Source organism: Barbus barbus (assembly GCF_936440315.1).
Source record: "Barbus barbus genome assembly, chromosome: 50".
NCBI classification, from domain to species: domain Eukaryota; kingdom Metazoa; phylum Chordata; class Actinopteri; order Cypriniformes; family Cyprinidae; genus Barbus; species Barbus barbus.
Window position 1 is genome coordinate 10,960,717 of NC_136728.1, and position 26,367 is coordinate 10,987,083.

At 36.5% G+C, this 26,367-nt stretch overlaps 1 protein-coding gene across 2 annotated transcripts; it reads left to right on the forward strand.

Annotated features, from left to right (window-relative positions):
- The first annotated feature begins 61 nt into the window (after positions 1-61).
- Positions 62-24,341, forward strand: csk (C-terminal Src kinase). Of its 2 annotated transcripts, none has more exons than XM_079414690.1 (13): positions 62-681; positions 13,827-13,941; positions 14,063-14,176; positions 14,945-15,057; positions 16,954-17,173; positions 20,586-20,679; positions 20,809-20,874; positions 21,078-21,177; positions 21,251-21,341; positions 21,452-21,525; positions 21,669-21,864; positions 21,973-22,059; positions 24,122-24,341. In XM_079414690.1, the coding sequence occupies exons 2-13, from the start codon at positions 13,927-13,929 to the stop codon at positions 24,302-24,304; spliced, it is 1,353 nt and encodes a 450-aa protein (XP_079270816.1). In that variant the 5' UTR covers positions 62-681; positions 13,827-13,926; the 3' UTR covers positions 24,305-24,341. The 2 variants fall into 2 exon arrangements, with proteins under 2 accessions (XP_079270816.1, XP_079270817.1); XM_079414691.1 differs by lacking the exon at positions 62-681 and adding an exon at positions 13,590-13,638.
- The last annotated feature ends 2,026 nt before the right edge of the window (positions 24,342-26,367 follow it).

The following is a 26,367-nucleotide window of genomic DNA, read 5'->3' on the forward strand; positions in this document are numbered from 1 at the left end:
GCAATCTCATTAATATTAATGACACGTCATTATAACATCAGTCATTGGCCAGCAACCTACCAACGTATTGCGTTCAACAAATCACAGCTCGTCACCTAATGAATATTCATAAGTCAAGCCTTTACCGTAGTAGATTTAATAAATTCGCGCACCGGTGAGACGCATGCGCACTACGCACTGGGCTGTCTGAAGAAGTGCGTTTCCTTTTCAAGGGCTTGTGTGTGTGTGTGTGTGTGTGTGTGTGTGTGTGTGTGTGTGTGTGTGTAAAAGACAGCTGTAGCCCCTGGGTGTGCTGCGCTTCCGTAACGCTTAAAAACTGCTCTCTTCTTCAGGCGGCTTACCGTTTAGCGTGGGTCTGTGAAACGCTGCAACAGTTGTGTTGTTTTCTCACGCGCATTGTGTTTTTAAAATTGAAGCGCATTCGGTCGCCGCTGTCTTGACGGTTTTTGGGCTATATTTGTACTCACGGACGAGCCGATCATCTTTTGTCTACATTGATGTTAGAGGAAAGCTCTCCGGAAGGTCTATTTTACTGAATGTGTGAATGACCACTTGTATCTTCTGTTGATACGATCTAGTGGGTTTGACCCACACATGGACTAACGTTAAGTGGACAAGCCTAAAACATCTCAACTTTAAGGCATTTGGACACCAGGGGCTGATCAGCTACAGGACACATAGGTACTGTTATGTCATATGTATTATTATGCCAATATTATAGCTTGCTCTCAATCACCCATTTGCTTCTTTCATCCTTCTGCATGTCTAATGGGCGCATTGTGTTTTTCAATCTGAATGCGATGGTCTGCTTCCCAGCTGTCCAAATAAGAGCCACTTGAAGCTCCTGCATGAGACAAAACGTGTCTTCGGAGGTCCATCTTGATTAGTTAATCATCTTAAAGCATGTGTGCAAGATGCATTGGATGGTGCGTAATGGACTAGTCCCAGTTTGAGATGTATTGTCTCATTGCCAGTCCTGATTGGATCAGTAGTGCTGTTCTCCATCAGCATCATTCTGGGACTGCTATGTTGGCATGGATTCGTGAGTGTTTAATAACAACATCTGAATGTTGGACTGGTCTGTAAATAACTGAAATTGGCTTTTGGTGGCTGACACTCGTTTTTTGGGATGTTATGGGACACCTGGGTAGCATTAAATTGTACACTTATTTACTAGTAAACACATACAGCTCAGTCACTTGTAACCAAACCTAGAATGGTTACATGATATTTGAAGGAGAAAAAAATCCTATGTTGAAAGGGCAGTTATTCAAATCATAGTAGAAAGGCCTCAGTGTTTTTTTTTTCTTTGCCTTCATTAATATTAATGAGATTGATTTAGAAAGGTTGAAATCCAAAGGTCACTTCCTCCTGCTAAAGTGCAGATTTTAGAGAACCAGTTCCCCAAATTGTTACTGTCATGTTTCAAGCTTGACTTTCTCTTTTTTTTATTGTTTTATTTTAATTGTTTTTTTTTAAGAATATCCAGACCACTCTTGTTTTTCACATAATGAAAATGAATGTGGACTGTCATGCTTATGACAGTAACAATTTCCTAAAAATAGTTCATTATGTCCAGTGCACAGTATTGCAATGGTTGCAAGTAAAGCTCTGAAATGGGCTAAATTTTTTTTACTTTTATTCTACAAAAATGGTATGAAGGGGTGTTGGTAATTGCATGTCTATGTACCCATGTTATTATACACTATATATTATATATCTCATTACTTAATAGGCAGTTACGTAAATAAACATAAACTCAGATTATATATATATATATATAAAATGATAAACTTATTTTATTTCAGTTAGTTGCTAAGGCAGTATTTCTCATTTTTATTTAGTTTAACAACTTGTGTATTAAATAAAAAAAAAAAATCTAAATCAAATACATTTTAACTTGATATACTAAAATAAACTAAAACTGAAATAAAACCTATGCTATATAAACATAAACTATATAGACCTATTTAAAAATGACAAAACCACACAAATGGTAAATATACAAACGTAAATTAAAATGGGAACTATTAATAAAAACTGTAACAGTATCTTGGTTATACTAAAATAACACTGCTTTTTAATAATGTTGGATTTTAATAGTCATTAGATCTGAACGCTTCAGAGCATGGGAGGATTTTCAGTAAATAATGACTTAGATTTCAGCATGTTTCTACCACAACAATTCTTAAGAGTTGGAATATAGTGCAAAAGTCATGACTATTTTATATTACTTCTATGGTGCGTTTGTGGCTTCCCAGTTCCCAAATAAATTCTTTAAAAATATCTTTTTTTTTTTCGTCCACTAAAAAAAGTGAAGTACAGCTTTGGAACGATGCGAGATTTGAATAAATTATGACAGAATTTGTCATTTTGATTGAACCGTTAACTGAGCAGCTATTCTACAATGTCTCCTTTGTCATCATTATATGTGTATCTATGTATATTTTATGCCATTTCTACCTTAATTGATTCATTCTTTGTTGCTTAAAATTGTATCAACTGTCCTTTTCGTCGCACATATGGCTGTTAAAAGCGGAGCCCCTCTTTTGAAGAGCATCAAAACAGCACTTCCTGTTCAGTTCCTTTAATTCACACCTGCAAGAGCTCCTCTATTGGGCTTCATTGCATTTTGAAGTGTCTGTCAGAATTAATGCCTTTCTGTATTTCTACTCGGCTCCGCCATTTGCAATGGGATTTCCCCTGCTGCTGAACTGCTGTGCTTTTCAAGCGTTTTGTGGTGTACTGCTCGACTTGTGTGCGAGAACATGTTTTTTGCTCATTTTGCCTACGGTAGTCATAACATATGCTATTTCCTTATTCTCGTACTGCTCAGTTTAATAGCAACACTTCCTTACATAGCCTGACGCGTGATACTGATACCGCTCATTACTGTCAAATCTCTTTGCAGTGTTATTTTGTCATTCAAAACAAGGGGCTTAAAAATACTGTCCGGCTGAAAAATGGCCATAAATGTTGTATGTTATGTTACATTCCAAGTCTTTTGTTAGAGGATCAGACCTCAACTGAAGTGGTTCTAGTTGCATGTTTGCATGTTTGATTGTAGAGCTCTTGTCTTGTTAATGTCGGTCGTCTCTTTGCCTCCCTACTGTCACAGTGGCTTGTCGGGAGATGACAGAGCAGTGTAATTAAGCATCAAAGGGAGCTGGAGGAGCAGCTCTACCCAGAGGGGAGAGCGTTTGCCGGGTCAAGCTGGTGTGAGACGCCCCCTGCCATGACACTGGCTAGTGTGGAGCTTAAAAAGTCTTGTGGTCACTGAACTGAAGGAAATAACTGGGAGTAATTATGAAGGCTAATGCTCAATGTGAACCTCATTTACTGGGGTTGTTTTAGCCTTGCTATCTATCCATCTATCCATCTATCCATCTATCTATCTATACTCACTTGTCACTTAGTACTTTGTGTGTACAGTAAAAATATTAAATAGCCATTAGTGTTATAATCTCACTTTTCTTAGTTCACATAATTTTAAGGTTTAAGAAATAAAATTAATATTTTGAATGTTTTTATTTACATTAAAACAAAATATATTCAACCATATTCTATCATATTGAATATTTAAAAATGAAAATGGTTATTCTATCAGCTCAACACTGCATTTCCCTGTGGCCTTTGTGGGAACGCTTTGTCTTCCATCACTGTGGAATTTTGTGCATGAATATTAATGACATGCATGAGGAATTTATTGGTGATAAGTATGAAGGGCCTCCCATAACATCAAATAACATGTGCAACTGAGAATTATTACTAAAATACATGTTGAACAGTTTAATGGCATTTTGTTATTGCAATTAAGTATTAATAGTGTGTAACATGCTCTAAAATTAAGGTAGATAAGTAGGTCTATTTATAACTTAAAGGCCACATGATTCAAAACTAACACATGTATTAAAAATATAATTTTAAATTGAATGCATTTTGAATCATGGAGCACCTGGGCCAGTAACTTTTATTTATTTATATTAATGTTTTTGAAAAGTCTTTTATGCTCACCATGACTGCATTTATTTGATCACAAGTACAAAAACATCAAAACGTTTTAATAATTATTTTTCTATTTGAATATTTTAAAATGTAATTTATTATTTTAACGCAAAGCTAAATTTTCAGCAGCCCAGTTTTTGTGTGTGCGCTTTATTTTTACTTATTTTTTTAAGAAGGTGAGATGATAGCATGGTCATGTGTGTTCATTTTGGTCTTGTCACCTTCTAAGACAGAAAACATTTGTGTCATCAGATGTGATGTGCTCAATATAGTCGGGGGGGAGTGGTGAGCAGAATACCTGAGGTCACAATCTCTCAACCTGTTGGAACTTGCCCCAGTGCACTGATAGTAAAAGTTTCACAAGAAATTCACATACTATAATGCTGCTTTTCCCTTTCGTCTTCATCTTCTCATACACATTCAGCAGCAAAAGGCCAATAATTACCTTTACAAAAAGTACAATAGTGGTGCAGTAACCGTTTCAGATTGTATCACCATGATTATCATATTCATGTAGCTATAATTCTTTTCATGTCATTGAAAGAATGCTACAGCGTTACCATGGTACTTTTATTTAAAAAAAACTGGTACACCATGCACTTTCTCATTATTTTGGTAATATCAGAAGGTCTAGGATTTATTTTTGTCTATCTGACTGATATCTGTGCGAGACTCGCATACTGTAACTGAAATATCCTATCCATGTCATAACTACAGTCTAAAGCAGTTTGTTCTGCAAAGCCTTTCTGAATAACCTTCAAGAGCAGTAATGCATGAAAACGAATATATACGAATGAATGCCTGATATTGAGCATTTCCCTCTGAAATGTTCATAGATCTACCCTGACACATTAGCACTTCATAACTGATCTAAAAATAGAGAGCATATCTCAGCGGCCCTCCTGAAACACACTGACTGTTCTCATTCAATTAACATGCTGAAAGATGCCCCATTTGTGGCAGAAAGGGAGAATTGAAGAGCATCCAAACGTTAGGGTCGTACCCTGACCCATAGTAGTATTTTTTTGTAAGCGTCCTAATAGGTCAGATGTTTTGTTAAGAGGATGTGAAGTAGATGTATTTAGGGGATGAAAGGCTGTGAGGCTGGAATCCGCTCTATCTCCGAGCACATCACATCTCTGTTCTCTCTCATTGAAGCTGGTTTCCTGGTTCCTCGTGTGGCCTGAAGGCAACTGTCATGCCTCCCCTACTGAGTCTCACTGCTGCTCTCACACGTGCTTCACTTAGAACATGACGGCATAAATCACAGTCTGTGACGTTTTATGTGACATTCAAAGGTGTTTGGATTAATAGTCTGCAGGCTTTGTTTCAGGACCGATTTAAAGATGATCATGAGACTCCCTCTGTCATGGGAAATATGAGAGGAAAAGTGGTTCTGGAAATGTCATAGAAATTAACATTAAATTAATTGAATCTTAAAGTCATATATATTCAAATCCCTTCGTTTTTGTTCACGTTTTATGTTGCAGCCTTATGTTAAACTCTTTTAAATGATCTTTTTTTTCTCCACATCAATCTACACTCCATACACCATAATGGCAAAGCAAAAATACAATCCTTAAATCAGTACTTAGCAGAAGCACCTTTACAGCCTCAATTATTTTTAGGTATGATGCGACAAGCTTTGCTCATCAGTATTTGCCAATTATCTGCCATTCTTCACCTCACCTCTTCACCTCTCAAGCTCTGTAAGGTTAGATGGGGGCAGATGCACATTTTCAGGTTTCTCCAGAAATATTTGGTTGTGTTCAGGCTCTGGCTGGGCCACTCAAGGACATTCACAGAGTTGTCTATAAGCCACTCTTGCTGTGTGCTTTGGGTCACTGTCCTGTTGGAAGGTAAACCTTCTGCCCAGTCTGAATGCTCTGGACTGGGTTTTCATTAAGGCTATCTCAATTGTTTGGCGCATTGAGCTTTTCTTCTACTCTGACGAGTTCCTCAGTCCCTGCCGCTGAAAAACAGCCCCAGTGCCCCACAGCATGAGGCTGCTACCAGCACACTTTACTTTTGGGATGGTACTCTGCAGGTGATGAGCAGTGCCTGGTTTCCTTCAAACATGATGCTTGGAATTGAGGTTCATCAGACCAAAGAATCTTGTTTCTCAGAGTCTGAGGGTCCTTTAGGTGCTTCTTTGCAAATTCCAAGTGTGCTTTTATTAAGGGTGCTCCGATTGATCGGCTACCAATCAATATCAGCCGATAATCGCTTTGGAATGTTTTATCGACGGCCTCTATAAAGGCCGATCTCATAAACCAATCTACACCTGATGACGTGCCTGTCGTGAGAGGTTTGGCATGACATGCAGTAGCACTGTCTCAGTCCCTGCCCAATGCGGGTAAAATAATTATAATGCTGAAGGTGAGGTACAAATCATATTTCTTCATTAAAAACGTATAAAGTAATTTGAAAACTTTGTGAGATGTAATTTTACAAACAGCATGAAATTACTCTCTCAAAGTGCGCAAATGGCTTCAAATCACATCGCGTCTGCAAAGCGAGCTGCACAGTTAACACTGGAATTGTCACTTGTACAATCGAGGCAGTGTCACATCTTCGCTAAAGTTGATAAATTGCATTTATTTTTAATTGTTGCCAGTGTTTAACCATTCAGCACTCGCGCGCTGTCCTAGAGACTGGACGCTCATGTACACTTGAAGCGCACACACATAACACCAGGTTCACACCTGGCCCACACATACTCCGTTTGCAGTGCGTATTTTTTTCTGCGTTCATGTTAACGGATTAAAGCATTCTCACTGCACACGGTTGCAGTGCAATCCAGGAGCGGTGTGTCTGCTGCAGTGTAGAGATTGTTTCCATAATGAGTCTATATTTGCTGTTTGCTGTAAATATGAACAAGGATTGACACGAACATGTAATAATTGCACCATAAATGCATATAATTAAAGTCTACTGTGTTTCACAGTCAACACACAGGTTTTTGGCTAGGTTTAAACGAAAAGAGCACTTTTAGATAAACGAGGCAATAATAGATGGCACTCGTGGAGGTAGGAAAACAAAGTTCTTTATTAACAGCAGGATTGCTTGTAATAAAGATTTAAATGCAAATGAGGCAGTAGAACTGACTTTCTGTCAATGGTAAGTTTTAATTTAGAATGCTTGTGATAATGTAAGAAAAGTAGTTTAAATGTTTTGCCACTTTCATGAGCGACTTAATATATAAATCTAGAAGTAAATGCAAAAGTAAAAAGCATTGACTAATGTATTGCTTATATTTATTGCATTTCAACACGTCTATGAAAGATTGTTGTACTGTATTACTGTACTGTGTAAAAAAAGAATCACAATGCTGAAAAAGCGTTTTCAGTAACAATGTTTGGATTTCAAATAAAAATAATGGATAAATGTTGTTTGTGGAAATCAGGCTTGTGCGTTGTGTAAGCTATTGTGCAATAATAAAAAAGTCCCCTCTCTCAAGAGTCAACTAAAGGTCATTGCACACTGAGTCTGAAATTTTTGCGTGCGTTTTTCAGTTTTTTTCGTATTCCTCATACTTTCCTATCAAAATGCATGCTACGGATGCGAAAACACAGAAAATCGAACCTGATCTGAAATTTTTTTTTTTATGACTGACGAAAGTTTCGGAGGCAGTATGTAGGGGGAAGTCGTGGCCTAATGGTTAGAGAGTCGGACTTGTAATCGAAAGGTTGCGAGTTCGAGCCCCCGGCCGGCAGGGATTGTAGGTGGGGGGAGTGAATGTCCAGCGCTCTCTCCACCCTCAATACCACGACTGAGGTGCCCTTGAGCAAGGCACCGAACCCCCAACTGCTCCCCGGGCGCTGCAGCATGGCTGCCCACTGCTCCGGGTGTGTGTTCACGGTGTGTGTGTGCATTTGTTCACTACTCACTGCTGTGTGTGTGCACTTGGATGGGTTAAACGCAGAGCACCAATTTCGAGTATGGGTCACCATACTTGACAATACGTCACGACGACGACGTAAACGTGATTGACAACGTGAGGTCGTATTTATTTTTTTAACGTGCGAAAATTTCGGACTCCGTGTGTAATGACCTTAAGCGGGGAATTCCATTTTCAAAAATGAAATTCAGGCCCTGAATAAATGTCTAAAAACCCTGATTGGGGTAACTTATCACTATAAATGATTATACATGATAAAAAGAAGGCTTTAAAAAGATCGGTATCGGCTATCGGCCTCATAAATCCTGATTGGAGTACCCCTAGTTTTTATTAGGGCTGCAACTATTAGTCGACATTATCGACAACGTCGACAATAAAAAAAATTGTCTACAAAATATTTTTGTTATCGAGTAGTTGTTTGATCTCATATGACCTAATGTAAGAGCCTGCAATACTGCGGGTTGACCAGTGTGGCGCTGTAGCACAAGACTGTAGTTCAGCCCTCCTGGATGCACGGTATTAAACATGAAAAACCAGAGCCAGTGTCGCTTTCAGTTAGAATTACAACTTGATTTTCTGTTATAAAGCTGCTCTCCAGTGTGGAGCTAGCTACTGATAGGTTTAAACGATTTTCTGTTGTATTAGTGGGGAAAAAATGATTTAATTAAAGTGATAGTTTGGTTTACAGAGATCAAAGCTTGATCTAGCTCAGGACCATTTTAGTTATCATAACCCTATAAGGTATCTGAAGAAATCTTATGTTTTGAATAAGATTATCCAAAGCGTCTTATCGCTTACCTTTTATTTTGTTTTTTTTGTTCATCCATATGACTTACAAAAGGAGATGTTAGGCAGAATAATGTGTCATTCAGTTAATTTTTCATGTAGCTGATTAAATGGTGAGAGAGTGTCTCTGTCTGTCATCTCGTTTTGTGTGCCAAATACATCTATTTGTATAATGAATTGGTAACACTTTACAATAAAGTATCATTTGTTAACATTAGTTAATGTATTAATTAACATGAATGAACAATGCATTTATTCCATTTATGTATTAATCTTTGTTAATGTTGGTTAATAAAAATAGTTGTTCATTGTTTGTTCACGTTAGTTCACAGTGCATTTACCAATGTTAAAAACACAACGTGTGATTTTTATAAATGCATTAGTAAATGCTGAAATTAACATTAGCTAAGATTAACATGCTGTAGAAGTATTGTTCGTTCTTAGTTCTTATTAACTAATGCACCTTATTGTAAAGTGTTACCAATTAATTGTATAATGATTGTAATTACATAATATGCTTTTCTAAAGCCGAAGTGACCTTTATTCATGTTAGAATATTTTAACTAATTGAAAAAGCTGAATAATCAGTAAAAGTCTACTGATTAATCAGTGAAATAATCGACGATTAGTCGATTAATCGTTCAATTAATCAATTATCAAAATAATAGTTTATTGCAGCCCTAGTTTTTATGTGTCTTCACTGAGGAGAGGATTGAGTTTGGCCACACCGCCATAAAGCCCAGATCGGTGGAGTGTTGCAGTGACCACTCCCTTCTCCATCAGGTGCTCAGTTTGGCCAGGAAGCCAGCTCTAGGAAGAGTCCTAGTTGTTCCAACGTCTTCCATTATGGATAATGGAGGCTTCATGCTTCTGTGACCCTTCAGTGAAGCAGAATTATTTTTCAGAATTTTTCCCCAGATGTGTGGTTTGATGCAATCCTTTTTTCTTTCTTTTCTTTTTTTTTTTTCTTTTTTTTTTTTTTTTTTAAATCTCAGGGCTTGGTCTTTGCTCTAATATGCATTTTCAGCTGTTAGACCTTTTATTAAGCTGTGTGCCTTTCCAAATCATACCCATTCAATTGAATTTGCCACAGGTTACCTTCACTCAAAGTGTGAAAGTGTGGTGATATTTACAAGCAATATGAATGCTCCTGAGCTAAATTTCAACTGTCCCAGATTGCATACCTATGCAATGGAATCATTTGTTTTTTTTATCTTTAATAAATTTGTAAAGATGTAAAAAAAAAAAAAACAACAACTGTTATTTGCTTTGTCATTATGGTGTAGATAGATGTGGGGGAAAAAAGTAATTTAAAGCAGTTTAACATAAGGCAGCAACATAAAACGTGAAAGTATTCAAACCCCTTCATTTCTTTCGCATGTGTATATGTATATATAATTACATGATATATTTATTATATACATTTAATCCTTATCCAGTAATCTGAATAACTGGAAAAGCACTGAAAAAATTTGTCATAGCCTTGTTAGTGCTTAATTTACTCAACTCTTTTACTAGACACTTATGTTTGTATGTGAAATTACATATAAGATTCTTAAGGATACCGGTGTTGTCCTTAAAATCAAAATGGAATAATTTGACCCAGCCTTGATAGAACCGGGTTGGAGCGTCCAGTTCTGGCATACAAAGACACTTTTGTCAAAGTCTGTGAATAAAAGGAAAGGCTTTGGTTTTACATCATACCCTCTGGAAACTTCCGCAGCCCCTGTCATCTTCGAGCCACCAGAGTTGCCTGGATTCAGTGCCAGTGAGCTGACCGCTGGCCTCCAGAAGTCTGCTGCAAGTTTTCAGATACTCGAGGAATGAAAAGTCCTCTTGTGCGAGGCGTAGCCCAGCCGATGCAGTCCTTAAACAATGATATCATTTGTAACAAGGGATTTGCCAAGGCACACCCCGAAATTGATGCTGATCACAGAAAAGCCTCATTGATTTTGATTGGTGAATGCATTCTTCATTGAATGTCAGCCTCTTGTTTTCGAAATGAGCCGTTTTTGTGGTTGGATGTTGCTCAGATTTGGCAGCATCCTGCTTTTTTGATGTGCCACACGTTTTATTTGTCTGTGTGCACCATCTTTAAGTGTTTTCACATGATTGCATCATTTGTTTCCCTCTGTTACGGTTGTTTAGGGTGCGCTTAAACTCAGTAACACCATCTGGACGATTTCCACAGCTTAGTGTCAATGCAAGTCGGAAATATCTGGTACTTCACATTTTTTCACAGGGCCTGTTTACAGGGTTAGCATATGATTTCTATTTATGTTTCTAGGTGGTTGCTAGGGTGTTAGGGGCAGATTCTTTAAAAATCAATGGGATTTTTTTTCAGTTGTACAATTTCAGATTGAGTTCTGCATCAAAATGTATTGCATGAAGTTAGAGCGATTGTTCAAATCTCTACCGCAAGTATATGTGACAGATGAATTATGTAATGATGACTAATAATAATGTATGCCTTAGCAAACAACACTAATAAAGCACAGGTAGCTTCAAGTGGCAAACAAGTGGATTATGAGAGTGTGATATTAATAGCTCATTTCTTTACTTGGCAAGTGCGGTAAAGAGAGGCGGTTACTTAAATTTAAACAATGTCTTCCTGCCACTTTTTGCAGACTACTTGTGGCAGTATTTTATTGCACCGTTCATTTCACAATTCATTTAAACGTTTGTTTGTTTGTCTTGTTTTTTGTTTTTATTTAGTTTAGTTTGTCTTGTTTTTTAAATTTTGTTTAGTTTCTCATTTTGTTTTGTGGTTTATTTTTTTTAGTTTTCATTTTGATTTGTTTCTTTTTGTTTTAGTGGTTTTGTTTGTATTTGGTTTTGTCTTGTTTTTGTTTAGTTTTCATTTTGTCTTGTTTTGTGGTTTGTTGTTTTCATTTTTGTTTTGTTGTTTTTAGTGTTCTTAGTTTTTCTTGAAGAGCAACACTCAATTTTATACAATATTTAACTTGCTCCATGTCTCTCATCGGGTTCTTGGCCTAAAAAAACGCTGATTTACTATGATACAAACAAAATGGTTTCATTCTGCCCTGAAAAATTACTGCTTTAATTCCTTGTACCTGTACTCAGTCATTTTGAAAAATAACCGTTTAAACTGACAAATTTGGACATATTTGAAATGGCAAGCTACTACAACGACAATTAGTTTCCTGTCTTTAGATGATTCATGCTATTCCTATGTTTGGGGAGTATAAAATTAGGTAGTCCGAGCAACAGGGGAAGACTGTGTTTTTAAAGGGAAGTGTGTTATATCCTCACTGTAAGGGCTTCTGTGGATTGGGCCGATGTTGGTGCCCCTTTTGCCGTCTGCTGCTCTAGCCAGTACCCTTCAACCCATAGTGCTCATCACCCACCAGCGCCTGCATGCCAATACAGGATGACCATTTTAGTCTCGGTAGCTCAAACAGGAAGTGACTTCATGTTGTGGAGCTTGCTGCAGCTTTCAAGCCAGAGCTACTTTGCATTAAACAGATTGGCAGTCAGTGTTGGTTGACGTATTAATGAGGTCAAGGCACTCAGTGTCATATGTAGTTCACAAGCACACTGCATGCACCATGCTTCTTGTGAAAATAAGGTGGGAGGATTGAACCGGTGTGAATTTCACTGTTACACACAAAGAATGATAGAAAACTGTTGCAAATAGCTGCAAAAGGTATCAAAACCAACGTGCACCACTTTTGAAGTGAACAAAACGGAGCCTGTTTACTTTCTTAATGACCATTCCTGATTATATTGTACACAAATGAATGGCTCCGATGAATAAAATCAAGGCCTTCATCTTATTTTTGTTATGAAACATTACGAAAAACAAAATGGTTTGCAAATGCTGTCAAGTTTACTTTTAAAGCTCTTTTTCTGTTTAAGAATAGACACGCTAACTTGTTAGATTTCCGCCAACAAATAACTGCTCAGTTGCAGCTACGTTTTCTGTTATGTTGTTCACTTCTAATGTAGAGCAGAAATGTTTCCGGTAAGTTTGCTTTCTGCTTCCAGGTGCTGTTTAATTCCCATAAGAAATTGTCCCTAACTGCCTGCTAATTTGTTCCCATGAGAGTGTTACGTGAGGATGGCAGTCTTGCAGGTGTCATTTGTTTTCGTTTAAGTTCAAGTTCAGTTCAGAAGTTTCTTCTCCCTACAAAACTTGTCATAGTGGAAAGAGAGCAATAATAACTTCACGTTGATTCACGTAGCTCATCACCACGAAAGTGAATTTTTATTTTTTTTTACTACTCATTTCTGCCTTCTGGTATTCTCAATTCTCAAACTGTGGTGTGAGTTCATTTTTTCCATTGTAATATATTTTTATTTGTGGAACCGCACAGTTTTATTTAACCTTATGTTAACATGAGGAGACCAAGTCTTAGAGCCAGATCTTTGAGTAAAGAGCACTAGATCTAATCTAGTGGCCACTTGGACCAGAAGAATCAGACTGTAATGTAAAAATCTGACTGACTAGGATACTTATCTGAAATCTGTAGACTAGAAGGAAAAAAAAAAGCTTATTTAATTTCACCTATTTAAGGATAAACAAATTTTGGAGATAAACAGTCTCCAAAAGTGGATTTACAAAAACCTTAAAAATGTGTGTGTGTGTACACATATATTTATTCTCAAAACCAGAAGTGACCTAATCTGTGATTTATGGCCTCTATAGAGTTTCTGAGTATCTAAAAGATGTCAATCATTTGCCATATAGGTTCATAAGTATATTTAACTTTAGTTAGAGGCTTTTCCAAGTGTAAAGTGTTTTTAAGGCTGGCGTGATGCCCTCTGCTAACGCTGAATATTTAACAGGCTTTTTGCAAGCCTGCTTGCTGCTCAGCCCTTCTTCCTGTCTGAGGCATCGGAAAATCTACAGCCGCCACTTCCCCTTTGAAAGTGTGTGTGCTTGAACTGTATTTGCTGGTAAACAGAGTTTGCTGACATGCTCGGTTCGTCTAATTTTGAGTCATTTTCTGTATCTGTATTACTTGTAAATGCTTTTCAGGATTTAGCATTGAAGCCGCATACTCAGTGTTTTTAATGTTATTTGAGTGTTTGATTTAAATAGTATTGTTATTTTAATTGAAAGTGTATCCAATAATGACTTTCTTTTCTTTTTTTTCTTTTTTTAATTCAGAGATCTTTGGCCAGTTCTGGCTGCAGCTGTATGCCTCAGGCTCAGCTCTGATGTTACCAGCTGAAACGGGTCGACTGTGAGAGGACGGTTTCCCTCAGCTATGTCTACCTTTGAGGTAACACAAACCTTGAAATGTTGCCATCAGTATGTAATGTGAATTATGACTTTATTTCATTTATACAGCATCCTGTTTGTACATCAAGGGCTTTTCCTTATATTCCCATTCCCCTCTCTAGACGATCTGGCCTCCGGGCACTGAGTGTGTAGCCAGGTACAACTTCCCTGGAACGACCGACCAGGACTTGCCTATGTGCAAAGGAGATGTCCTTACTATAATTGGAGTAACTAAGGTAAATTTCTGAAAAGTTATAATGACACATATTTAGATTTGTCATCATTTTATACATCCTCACCCTCAAAATTATCCTTTTAACTGAAAAATGTAAAACATTTGTAGTCAGTGAGATTTTTTTTTTATGTTTTTGAAAGAATTCTATGCTGTCCAAGGCTGCAATTATTTGATCAAAAATACAGTAATATTGTAACACATTAATACAATTAAAAATGTGGTTGAATAAATGTGAACATATTTGAAAATATAATTCATTCCTGTGATGCAAAGCTAAATTTCAGTGGTATTACTCCAGTCTTCAGCATCACATGATCCTAGAGAAATAATTCTAATCATGGTGCTGGAGAAACATTCTTATTATTATCAATGTTGAGAACAGTCATGCTTATTCTCAGTATTTGTAAAGATTTTACAGTCATGCTTATTCTCAGTATTTGTAAAGATTTTAGAGGAAATATTTACCAACTAAGTATATTAGACAGAGTATTTACCGTACAATAATAGTGAATAGGAACTAGTGGCTGCCATGGTCCCAAAATGGCTTAGAAATGTCATAATTGTGCCATACAATAGGTTTGTGTGAGCAACAGAATGAAATTCAAGTCAGTATTTGCTGAAATACAGTTTTACTGTGCAGCGTGAACATCCTGCTAAATATCTTGTTTTATGGTTTATGTAAGAAATTGTCATATAGGTTTGGAACGACATGAGCTTAAAAATAAAGGCAACTATTCATTTAAAATTGTTTGCGGGTGCTTCCTTCCAGGATCCAAACTGGTACAAAGCAAAAAACGCAGCAGGACAAGCGGGTACCATACCAGCAAACTACGTTCAGAAGAGAGAAGGAGTGAAATCGGGCAGTAAACTGAGCCTTATGCCGTAAGTACATAGTCCAATTGCATGCATTTTTTTTGGTTTGTCTTCACTGGTCCTCGCTTGAACTTTTACTTTACTTACTTACTTTTGTCATTTAGCAGACGCTTTTGTCCAAAGCGACTTACAAATAAGAAAAAGTAACTAAAACTAAAAGTTACAACTCTATATACCCACATATTTAAGAAAATAAAGAAATTAAATAAAATTGACACATGCATATAACAACATTTCAATAATAAATATATAAATGAATAAACTAAAATAAAAAGCGATACTTCTATCCCTTGGTGGAGTCGCACGGTAGAGTTGATGGTCTTTACACTCTTCGGTCTTCACACTAAGAGGGCTTGATAAGAGAGTGTTTGTGTACGTTTCATGCATACAAACATTAGCGCGCTATTTTTAGCATGTATCATTGATATCATCACAGATCACTTACTACTGTATATCTGTAATAATACACAAATGTCTTCCTGCTTTCCGGTCCACCACAATAACCCAAGGACTCATTTGAATCAGCCAGCTGTTTAAAATAGGAGAAATCAGCGAGTTATACAAATAGCAGCACTCAGGCCAGTGGAAAAAGTCCATCTCTCAGCATCTGATCTGCAAAGGACGGAGACATGCATCACGATTAGGGTTCGGTTGTAAGAGAGCATGTGATATTCTTTAATTACTTGCTGCTTTTAGAAGGAACAATGGATATAATGACGCTGACGTCTCAGTTTTATTTAGCGTGGCAATGCAGCGTCAAGTGAATCCTTCAAACCTGATGAGATCTGGATGTCTGCTTTTAGCCACATGTAATGGAAGGTTTAGTTTTAGATGTGTTTGGCTTTAGCAGATTGTGACGGTAGCAGTCGTTTTTTTGCCATCTAGTGCACAGCTTTGGTTTATTTTTGATGGTGTGTATGTATATGTGTGGGTAATTGGGAGATACAGATTGGATGTTTGTCATGCCAGGGAAGCCACAGAAGGGCCAGGCAAGGCCAGCTCTCCTTTTGGAAGCCTGTAATTTAGCTTCCTTTTCTCAGTCTTGTGCACAATATTATGTATCTGAATCAGTGTTTCTCACTAAATTTTCCCGATAGCTGGTCCTAAGTACATATTAAACAAAACAATACTATTTTCTGACACATTTTAATGTTTATAACGTAAAAAATACCATTATGTTAACTCACAAGTTCATAAGTCTTTTTCACTTAATTCACTTAAAGAAACGGCTAATAAGAACCATTATTTTATTTTCTACATTTATTCGTTTAGTATTTATTCGAACCAAATCTCAAATGAAAAATAATTAAATGTCTGCATTTATACTAAAAGAAATGCTGTATGGTTTTTGTAACGCTTTGAGTTTTCTACATACAATACCATTTATAACAACAAAGTTCTTTTCTGAATATGATTTATGATTCATGTGTTTTTCAGATTCATGATTCAAAGTGCAACACTGATTCAAAATAATAACTTGTGGGTTCATGAGTCTTTTTGACCTATTCATTAAAAGAACAGGCTCTTAAGAGTCAATCTTTATATATATATTTATTTATATAGCAAACACTCTTATCCAAGCATCACACGCAGTTTGTTTTTAATAATAATAAAAAAAAGTATTTCTGGCCTTTTCATTGAATAATGAATCAATGTGTCAGACTGATTCAAAACTAAAACATGGGTTCCTGAGCCTTTCTGACGGATTCGTTAGCTCGTAGGAGTTGTTTGTTAGTAAGTGTGCAGTTGTGTAATACTTGCAGATTTTATGCGCTTCACACTTTATAAACTTCATCAACTGACTGAGCTATTCTTCATCAGACCACAGCAACACAAAATATGCTTTGATATGACGTGTAAATGATGAACAGAGCAAACACATGTCTTTTATCTGTGGTCACTCAGATGGTTCCATGGAAAGATCACACGCGAGCAGGCCGAGAGGCTGCTTTACCCCCCAGAGACAGGCCTCTTCCTGGTGCGTGAGAGCACCAACTACCCCGGAGACTACACCCTGTGTGTCAGTTGTGATGGCAAGGTGGAGCATTACCGCATCATCTACCACAACGGTAAACTGTCCATCGATGAGGAGGAGTACTTTGAAAACCTCATGCAGCTCATGGAGGTGAGGGTTACTGGCTTATGACCTGGTTTAAGTTGTTGTTTTCATAGCTAACAGCTCTATTCATAGTCTTATAAATGATTGGTAAATTACTTATATAGTCAGCACAAGCACACTCCAAAGTTAGCCCAGCGGGTTGTGAAACCAACAGGCTTCTTCCTGTGAGTCCTCTCACCGCCTCCGTCAACATTTTCAAATTGATCACCATACACCAATACAAAAATAGCCCTAACAGGAAGTCAGTCCACATCAGACGCGCTGGCTACAGAGATGGGGCAAGCATTACGATAGACTCCAGGAAACAATTTTTTACATGCACACCTTGTGCTTTGAGGTCAAAGGTTCAGTCCAGGCTTGCTGGAGGAAGTGACACTGCTAAACAAGAGCTGTGAAATGAAGGTGGTGTTTTATGGGAAGTGTGTGTTGTTTGGGAATGAAGATTTTTTTCTAGTTGAATGTCACACTAAGTCACAGAATGTCCCTTACATATTCATTAACCATTGTATTTACATGAAACTGAATTGAATACAATTTATCATTATTGAATATATATATACATGCATGACACTGATTACAACATTGTTTTTTTTTTATTTGTAAGGATATCAGAAGTTAAAGTTAGGGTTTTGTGTAATATAATAATAAGAATAATGATAACAATATGTAATTTGTATGTATACTAAAGTATATATTACATAAAAAGCTTATTTAATTTTCTAAGCAATTATTATTAAATTTAGCTGTCTTCACATGTCAGAATACATACAGTAGCTGTCTTTTGTATTTTAGGAGGTGGATCGTCATAAGAGGATCATCATATTTGGGGGTCCTTGACATGAGAAAGTTTTAAAAAACCTTAATAATAAGGATAATCTCCGTAATAAGGAGATATTCAAATTTTCTTAGGCAAGCAAGCACCACTTAAATTTTCATGTGCAAATCCACTTTGGCAGCCAACATACAAGCTTTTTATTGGCTGCCAGAGTGTTGCTATGTGGTTGCTAAGATGTTCTGAGTGGTTTTAGCGTGTTGCTGTGCAGATCATAGGGTGTTCTGGGTGGCTGCTTACTGGCATAAAACAGAAGAACCCAGCCTTCATATTCTGGGTATTGCGCACCTTTTCTCAAACAGGCCTCATCATTTGAGGTGACATTCAAGCCTGTAGCCTGATGAGTGCACCGCTAATGAAAAGAGGCTTAAAAAGAACCGATTTACATAGATGTAGGATGTAAATGACTCATTTGTATAATTTTACATATTTTTTTTTTATTATTACTGTTCCACTGTCCATTGGCCTCATTAGAGACGGTCTGTGAGATTAACCAGTGAGCCGCTCTCGGTTAAGTGTTGATGGATCTGCTCTGGTTATTTTCGATTGGGGTCTGGGTGACTTTAGTGGTCAGAGGCACTATGGGTTCCTCAAGTCTCTCCTCACCCTTTCTATTATGGAATTCCACACATTCTTTAGTGTAATTTTGGCTACAGTCGCCCTCTCTCTCTTTCTCCCACCCTTATAGCCTCAGCTGAACAGTTGTGCTCTTTCCAAAGAAGTGGACGAGTCTAAAACAGTCTACAATAAGCCTTTATGTTCATAGTGATTAAACTACCGCAGATGATATTCTTCCCACAATCCACTCGATAAAATTCATCAGAAAACCAGTGGAGAGATATTCAAAACAAAAGCTGCAAATTGATACTGTCCACTGTCGTCTGTAATGGCTCATTGTGACACGTTAAATTTAATAAATTTTTTATATATATATATTAGCAAGGATGCATTGAATTTATCAAAAGTGATAAAGACATTTATAAAGTTACAAAATATTTCTATTACAAATAAATGCTCTTTTGAACTTTCTATTGAACTTTCAATACTGAAAAAAAGCTATGGTTTCCACAAATATATTAAACAGTGCAGTGTTTTCAATATTAATATGAAATGCTTCTTTAGCATGAAAAACCCCCATATTAGAATGATTTCTAAAGGATCATGTGACACTGACTGGAGTATTGATGCTGAAATGCTTAAGTTTACAATATTACAGTTTTTACTGTATTTTTGGTCAAATAGATGGAACCTCGGTGACACATTTCATTAGAAACATTAGAAAGATCTTACCGACCACAAACTTTCGAACATTACATACAATTTTTAACAATATTGTCATTTATGATGGTTAGTTACTTCAGAAACTATTGTGTGTTACCGTGGTAATTTTTGTCAGGCAAATGATCAATACGTCCAAGAATTACTGCAGTTTTTGTTGGAGTGTAGACATGCAAATGTGTTATTTTGAGCGCGCGTGTTACAGCGGCCCAGTTCCTGGAACAGTTGATAAGGAAGTGACAAAGAGGAAGCGAGCGCAGGTTCCAGATCATTTCAACAGCCCAATCGATGCCGTTTCATTCATGCAACAGTATTATCTCGTCGTCTGGCTTCACTGTTATAGCGTCCAGACATATAGAATCACAAACACGTATTTCAGCACTGAAATGATAAGAATGCAGGCGCCTGTGTGGACTTGTTCATCTGAGGAGAGGAAGCGGAATCAATAAAACATACGTATACAACAGCGACCTCTACTGGTCATTACAGTTTACTGCGTTGGATGTGCTTATTGTTCACCCAAAAATGAAAATTCTGTCATTAATTACTCGCCCTCATGTCGTTCCAAACCCATAAGACCTTCGGAACACAAATGAAGATATTTTTGATCAAATCTGAGAGCTCCGTAGACAGCAGTTGAACGGCAATGTTCCCAGGTCTAGAAACGTAGCAAGGACATTGGTAAAATAGTTCATGTGACATCAGTGGTTCACCTGTAATTTTAGGAAGTTACAAGATTACTTTTTTGCGCAAAGAAAACAATAAGATAATTTATTCAGCAATTCTTGTCTTCCATCATTTTGAGTGGAGTAGCACAGATCGTAATCAGCGTTGCGCGTGCATGCTGAATGTAAACAATGCTGATTATGTTAAATTATGTTATTGTTTTCTTTGCGCACAAAAAGTATTCTCATTGCAGTTGCATTGCTGTCTACGGAGCTCTCAGGTTTTATCAAAAATATCTTAATTTGTGTTCTGAAGGTCTTACGGGTTTGGAACAACATGAGGGTGAGTAATTAATGACAGACTTTTCATTTTTGGGTGAACTAACCCTTTAAAACGTTTTAAAAGCTAACGATACATTGTATTTCATGAGTTATTGTTTATTTAAATAGTACGTTCAAGCCTCATTTTACTTTTTACAGTTGTAAAGTGCATTTATTTGAGTCTTGATTTGCATAATTCAGTCAAATGTTCATTTGTTTGAATTTATTGTATTGTGGTATTTACATTAACATTTTACCATTATACCTCCATGGTATATCGTTTGTAAATTACCTTAATTTGTTTTTGTGTGCGTTTAAACAGCACTACACTAATGATGCAGATGGACTTTGTACCAGACTTATCAAACCTAAACTCATGGAGGGGACTGTGGCGGCCCAGGATGAGTTCTCGAGAAGTAAGATACTTAGTGACTATACTTGCATGTTAATTTGTTGATTTATAGAGAATTAAAATACTGTGTGGCATCAGGGTTTGTTTTGTGAAAGATATTTTAATAGACTTAATTCATCTTTCTTTTCCACAGGTGGCTGGGCTCTGAATAGAAAAGAACTGAAGCTCATCCAGACTATTGGAAAGGGAGAGTTTGGAGGTACAGATCCCCTTTTTTTTTTGGTTAAGAAATAACATCTATATTATTGAATTTAAATTAATTTGGTTCAGGGCCCAGATTTTACATCGTTTAGCTTATACAAATGAACACACACATATTAATAGCATCGTAAACTACCCAGACAGCCAGTAATTCATCAGAACTTGCAAGTGTTTGAAAAATCTGCTCTTTTTGGTTCTTAGATGTGATGGTCGGAGACTACAGAGGCAAGAAAGTAGCGGTGAAGTGCATCAAACATGACGCAACGGCACAAGCCTTCGTTGCAGAGGCTTCTGTCATGACGTACGTCCTCCCCGATATAAAAAATAATAAGGCTTTTATATTTAAATATCAATATTCATGTTGATTGTTACAGGCAATTACGGCATGATAACTTGGTACAGATGCTGGGGGTGATCGTGGAAGAGAAGGGCAGCCTCTTCATTGTCACTGAGTATATGGCCAAGGTCAGTGAGTGACCCAAAGCTGTTGACACAGAGAATAACTGGACGTATACATTTTAAGATGGTCTTTAAAGCATATAAATCATTATTTGAATGTCTAAATCTTTTTTCAGGGTAGTCTAGTGGACTATCTGCGCTCCAGAGGACGTAGTGTTATTGGTGGAGATCGTTTGATCAATTTCTCAATGTGCGTTTCTTTTTATCACATCTTTTATTGTATTTTTTTAAAACCTCGTCACTCATCCAGCTTTGTCTTATTAGTAATTAGTATAAAATTAACAACGTTTTTCAAAATGTTTCCTTCATTTATTTCCTTTCTTTATTTTGTAGGGATGTCTGCAAGGCGATGGAATATCTTGAGGCCAATAACTTTGTGCACAGGGATCTGGCAGCTCGTAATGTTTTAGTGTCAGAAGACAACATGGCAAAAGTCAGCGACTTTGGCCTCACCAAGGAAGCATCATCCACTCAAGATACAGCCAAACTGCCTGTTAAGTGGACCTCACCTGAGGCCTTAAGAGAGAAGGTATGTTTCCTGCTTTTGTTTTAATATGTTTAGAAATATTTTAAAATAGAGACATTTTAAAAACATCCTCGTCTTTTTTTTTTATTTCTACCTGTCTGTCTGAAACAGGCGTTTTCCACTAAGTCAGATGTATGGAGCTATGGCATCTTGCTGTGGGAGATCTATTCCTTTGGTCGGGTACCTTATCCAAGAATTGTAAGTCTCTTCAAAACATAACAATTATTATTATTTTTTAAATAATATTTTTTTATTTGTAGTTGTTTTTCATAAATACAATTCTTATTTTACCCTAGTGTAAATTAAAACGACTAAAATAAATAGAATATTATAATCAGTACATTTTAATCCAAATTCTATACACCTCAAAACAGAAGCATGGCCAATAAAAAGTACATTTTTAATATTATTATTATTTTTATAGTTGTATTAATAACAACTATAATAAATAACAACTACATGTGGCTTGCATGTATTATATTACCATCCAATTTAATGTAATTATTTTAATTTACATATAAATAATTACAGTAAATTGGATGGTAATATAATACATGCAAGCCACAAAAAAAAAGAAACATGGCCAATAAAAAAACGGTAATAGTGAAGTAGTTTTAATAATCTACTTTAAAGTAAAATAACATATTAAAATCTATACTTTTTTTAAATTTAAGCTAATAGGTCACCTTATAGCAGAAACTTGACCAATAAGAAATACATTTGTAATTATTTTAAATGATAATAAAAATCTAATTTAAATTAAAATAACTAAAATAGGATATTAATACTTAAGTCACTTCAAAGCCGAAACATTACCAATACAAAATATATTTGTGATAATTTTTATATCATTTATAATTATATTTTATTTATTTTATATATATTTATTTATTTTATTTTATTGTCAATTCTTCCACATGTACAGTACATACATACAGAGAATTGAAATTGCATTACTCTCAGACCCTTGGTGCATACAGTTAACATTAAACACGTTCAGATACAGATAAATACAGTTTAAACATATGTACATACAACTAAACAATTATACAAATGAGGATATTGTAGAAAAAAATAATTAGATCGATAAGTGGCATAAGGCGCATGGCAGATAGAGTGCAAAACCAGTTAAATAAACAACACTGTGTAGATATATTTGTAGTGCAAAAGAGCTTATCAGTCTGAGGACATTGTAGAAAATAAAAACAAGAGAGATAGATAAAGTGCATAAGGCACATGGCAGAATAGATGGAGTGCAAACCAGTTGAATGTACAAAAACAAAAACAAAACTGTGCAGATGTTTTGTTTTGTTATGAGTGTAGTGCAAGAAGAGCTTATCAGTCTGTTAAAGTGACAAGTCGAAGTGACTGTTCGGATAGTTTTTGTCAGACTATCCGAAGAGGTAATTTGCAGTCAATGTTGGATGGGTAGTGATCAGCCAATGCTGCACAAGTGACAGGTGCCGGTCACAGTTTGTTGGTCGGTGGGGGGGTTGTCACAGAGTCAGAGTTCCTAGTGTGTTGCTGTGTTAAATGGGGGTGAAAGAGGGGAGGGGGGGCAAGGACGGGAGGGAGTTCAGCTTCCTGACAGCCTGATGTATGAAGCTGTCCTTCAGTCTGCTGGTCCTCGCCTGGAGACTCCGCAGTCTCCTCCCTGATGGCAGCAGACTGAAGAAGCTGTGTGTCGGGTGGGTGGGATCGCCTGCAATGCGGAGGGCTTTGCGGGTGAGACGGGTGCTGTAGATGTCCTGGAGGGAGGGGAGAGAGACACCAACGATCTTCTCAGCTGCTCTCACTATGCGCTGAAGTGACTTGCGGCAGGATGCGTTGCAAGCGCCATACCACACAGTGATGCAGCTAGTCAGGATGCTCTCGATGGTGCCTCTGTAGAAGGTGCACATGATGGGGGCCGGGGCTCTGGCTCTTCTGAGTTTGCGGAGGAAGTAGAGACGCTGCTGTGCTTTCTTGGCCAGTGCTACAGTGTTGTTAGTCCAGGAGAGGTCTTTACTATTAATTATTTAATTTAATGTAATCTAAAATATTTAATAAAAAAACAATTGGGATATTATAATTACTGAGTGTACTCATAATGCTATTTCTATGTTAATTTAATTTAAAATATATTTTTTAGTGTTCTGCAAGATTTCTGCACAATTTTAGTGTCAAGGCATATTCTACCAGTAGAGGACACTGTTGTCTCCCTCAGCACATTTTTGATCAGTCATGGTGTCCTTCATCCTCTGTTCTGTTCTCTGTTCAGCCTCTGAAGGAAGTTGTCCCGCGTGTGGAGAAGGGTTATAAGATGGACGCCCCAGACGGCTGCCCGGCGGTGGTGTATGACCTCATGAAGCAGTGCTGGACTCTGGACCCTGTGATGCGTCCCAGCTTCAAAGAACTGAGTCAGAAACTTCAAGATATCATAGCCAATGAGCTGTACCGATAAAAGACAAAAACTAAAGGAAAAACACACAAGGAAGACCTTCATGGGACCATTCTCATTCAGTCTGACCAAAATCTACCCTTAAAGCAGCGAACTTGAAAAACATTAGCAGAATTTTCTTTTGCAAGTGCACTTTTTTTTTCATTTTTTTCTTTTTTTTTCTACTTTGTATTGCTTTCATGGCTTGGTTTTCTTAATTTTGGGGAGGCTGGCCTTCTCTACAACAACTCGCCTCTTTTTGATTTAGAATATCTTCAGCCTCCTCTGATATGTCCTCCCTTATTTTGGACTTTTGATTAGCATATAGGATTTTCTGCCAAAAAAAGAGAGAAAATCAGCTAAATATCATCAGATAATAAATATCATGAGAAATGCTATCTATGACGGCACCCGTAAGGCCGGTTGTCTGCAAAATCTTGTAACCAAGAACAATAATCGGCACTTAGGGAGACCGGATGCTCATTCCAAACTGTTTTCCGTTCCAATAGCCAGTGAAATCCACCAGAGAATCTTTCTTCCATTTCATAGTGCCTTTACGCCAGAAGTCTGTCTCGCCCCAGAGCTTTATTTTTTGTTTGTTTTAATACGTTGTTTAGAAGCACTTGAATTTCCTGCTGTCTTGCTCATCTTTTCAAACATGCGTCGGTCTGAGCCTCAAAACCAGAAAGAATGCATATAAACATTGTGGGCCTTTATGGAAGCTGGATTGCTTTAATTAAAAATAAAAAAAATTAAAAATAATAAAACTGAGAAATTATACAAAAAGGCCTCAAATACAGATTTGAGAAATATTTCTGATGTATGTTGACTTTTGTGAAGGACTTAATTTTATCTTAGTGCTTTTCATATTTTTTTCTTTGTTGCCATATTTCAGAAAAAAATCATTCCATCTGAACAGTTTGATAAAAACAAAAGATAAAGACAAAAAATAAAAAGGCTGCCAAAAAGCTTTGAATGTGTGTTTGTGCGTTTCAATGTAACTGTGTCTTTCAACTTAAAGGTCAGTCAAGGAAACTAAATGCACCCAGAGAGGAAACACGTCATCTATACAAGCTTCTGCCCGTTTAGCAGCGACCCAAACAGTCATGACACGTGACAGATTTTCACCATAAGGTTTAGACACATGTATGTGCAATGGTAATAATACTCCCTATGCCCTTCAGATGCGCTTGGCATATGTCACATGTTTTGAAAATTGCGTCACATGTTCCTCCATCAGGATGTGATGGGATTGTTCTCTGGTCTATCTATAGGATGCTGTGTTTCTGCTCGGTGCGTGTTTCTCGTCAGCAACATGATATCAAGAAAAGGAAGATTCATGAGCATGCAGCTAGAACGAAACCTGAACCACTGAAATGCTGCTTTCGTGGTTTCTGTGAAGGTGAATCTACATTTGGTGAACAAAAGCACTGGAATGAAAACATACCAACACAGAGAAATGTCTGCACTTCCATTTTTGATATACAAATATTTGAGGTAATTTCTTATGGTGAGCTGCTACTACTTATTCTGGAAATATTTAACTTTTTATTTGTACAATATTTGAAAACTTTACTAGAAAAAAAAACAGCCAACAGAGCATTTCTTTTTTTTTAATTACATGTCTGTTATGTAGATTTTTCTATTTCTGATTTATTAATTTTATGACATGCAAATTTGTAATTAAAAATAAAACAAAATACTCGATTTAAAAATAGCCATTATTAAATAATTGATCATTTTTAAGTGTGTGCTATAGAGTATATATCAAATTCATAGATTTTTCCATTAGGTAATTTTATATATATATATATATATATATATATATATATATATATATATATATATATACTCACACACATATTAGTGCGGTCAAACGCATCCAAAATATTTTTTTGTTTACATAATATATGTATGTGTACTTTGTATATTTATTATGTGCATATAAATACACACACAGTATATATTTAGAAAATATTTACATGTATTTTTATTTATATATTTAAATTAATGTAATTTATATTATATAAATGTAATATAAACATAAGATTTTTCTTAATTATATACATGCACGTGTGTGTGTATTT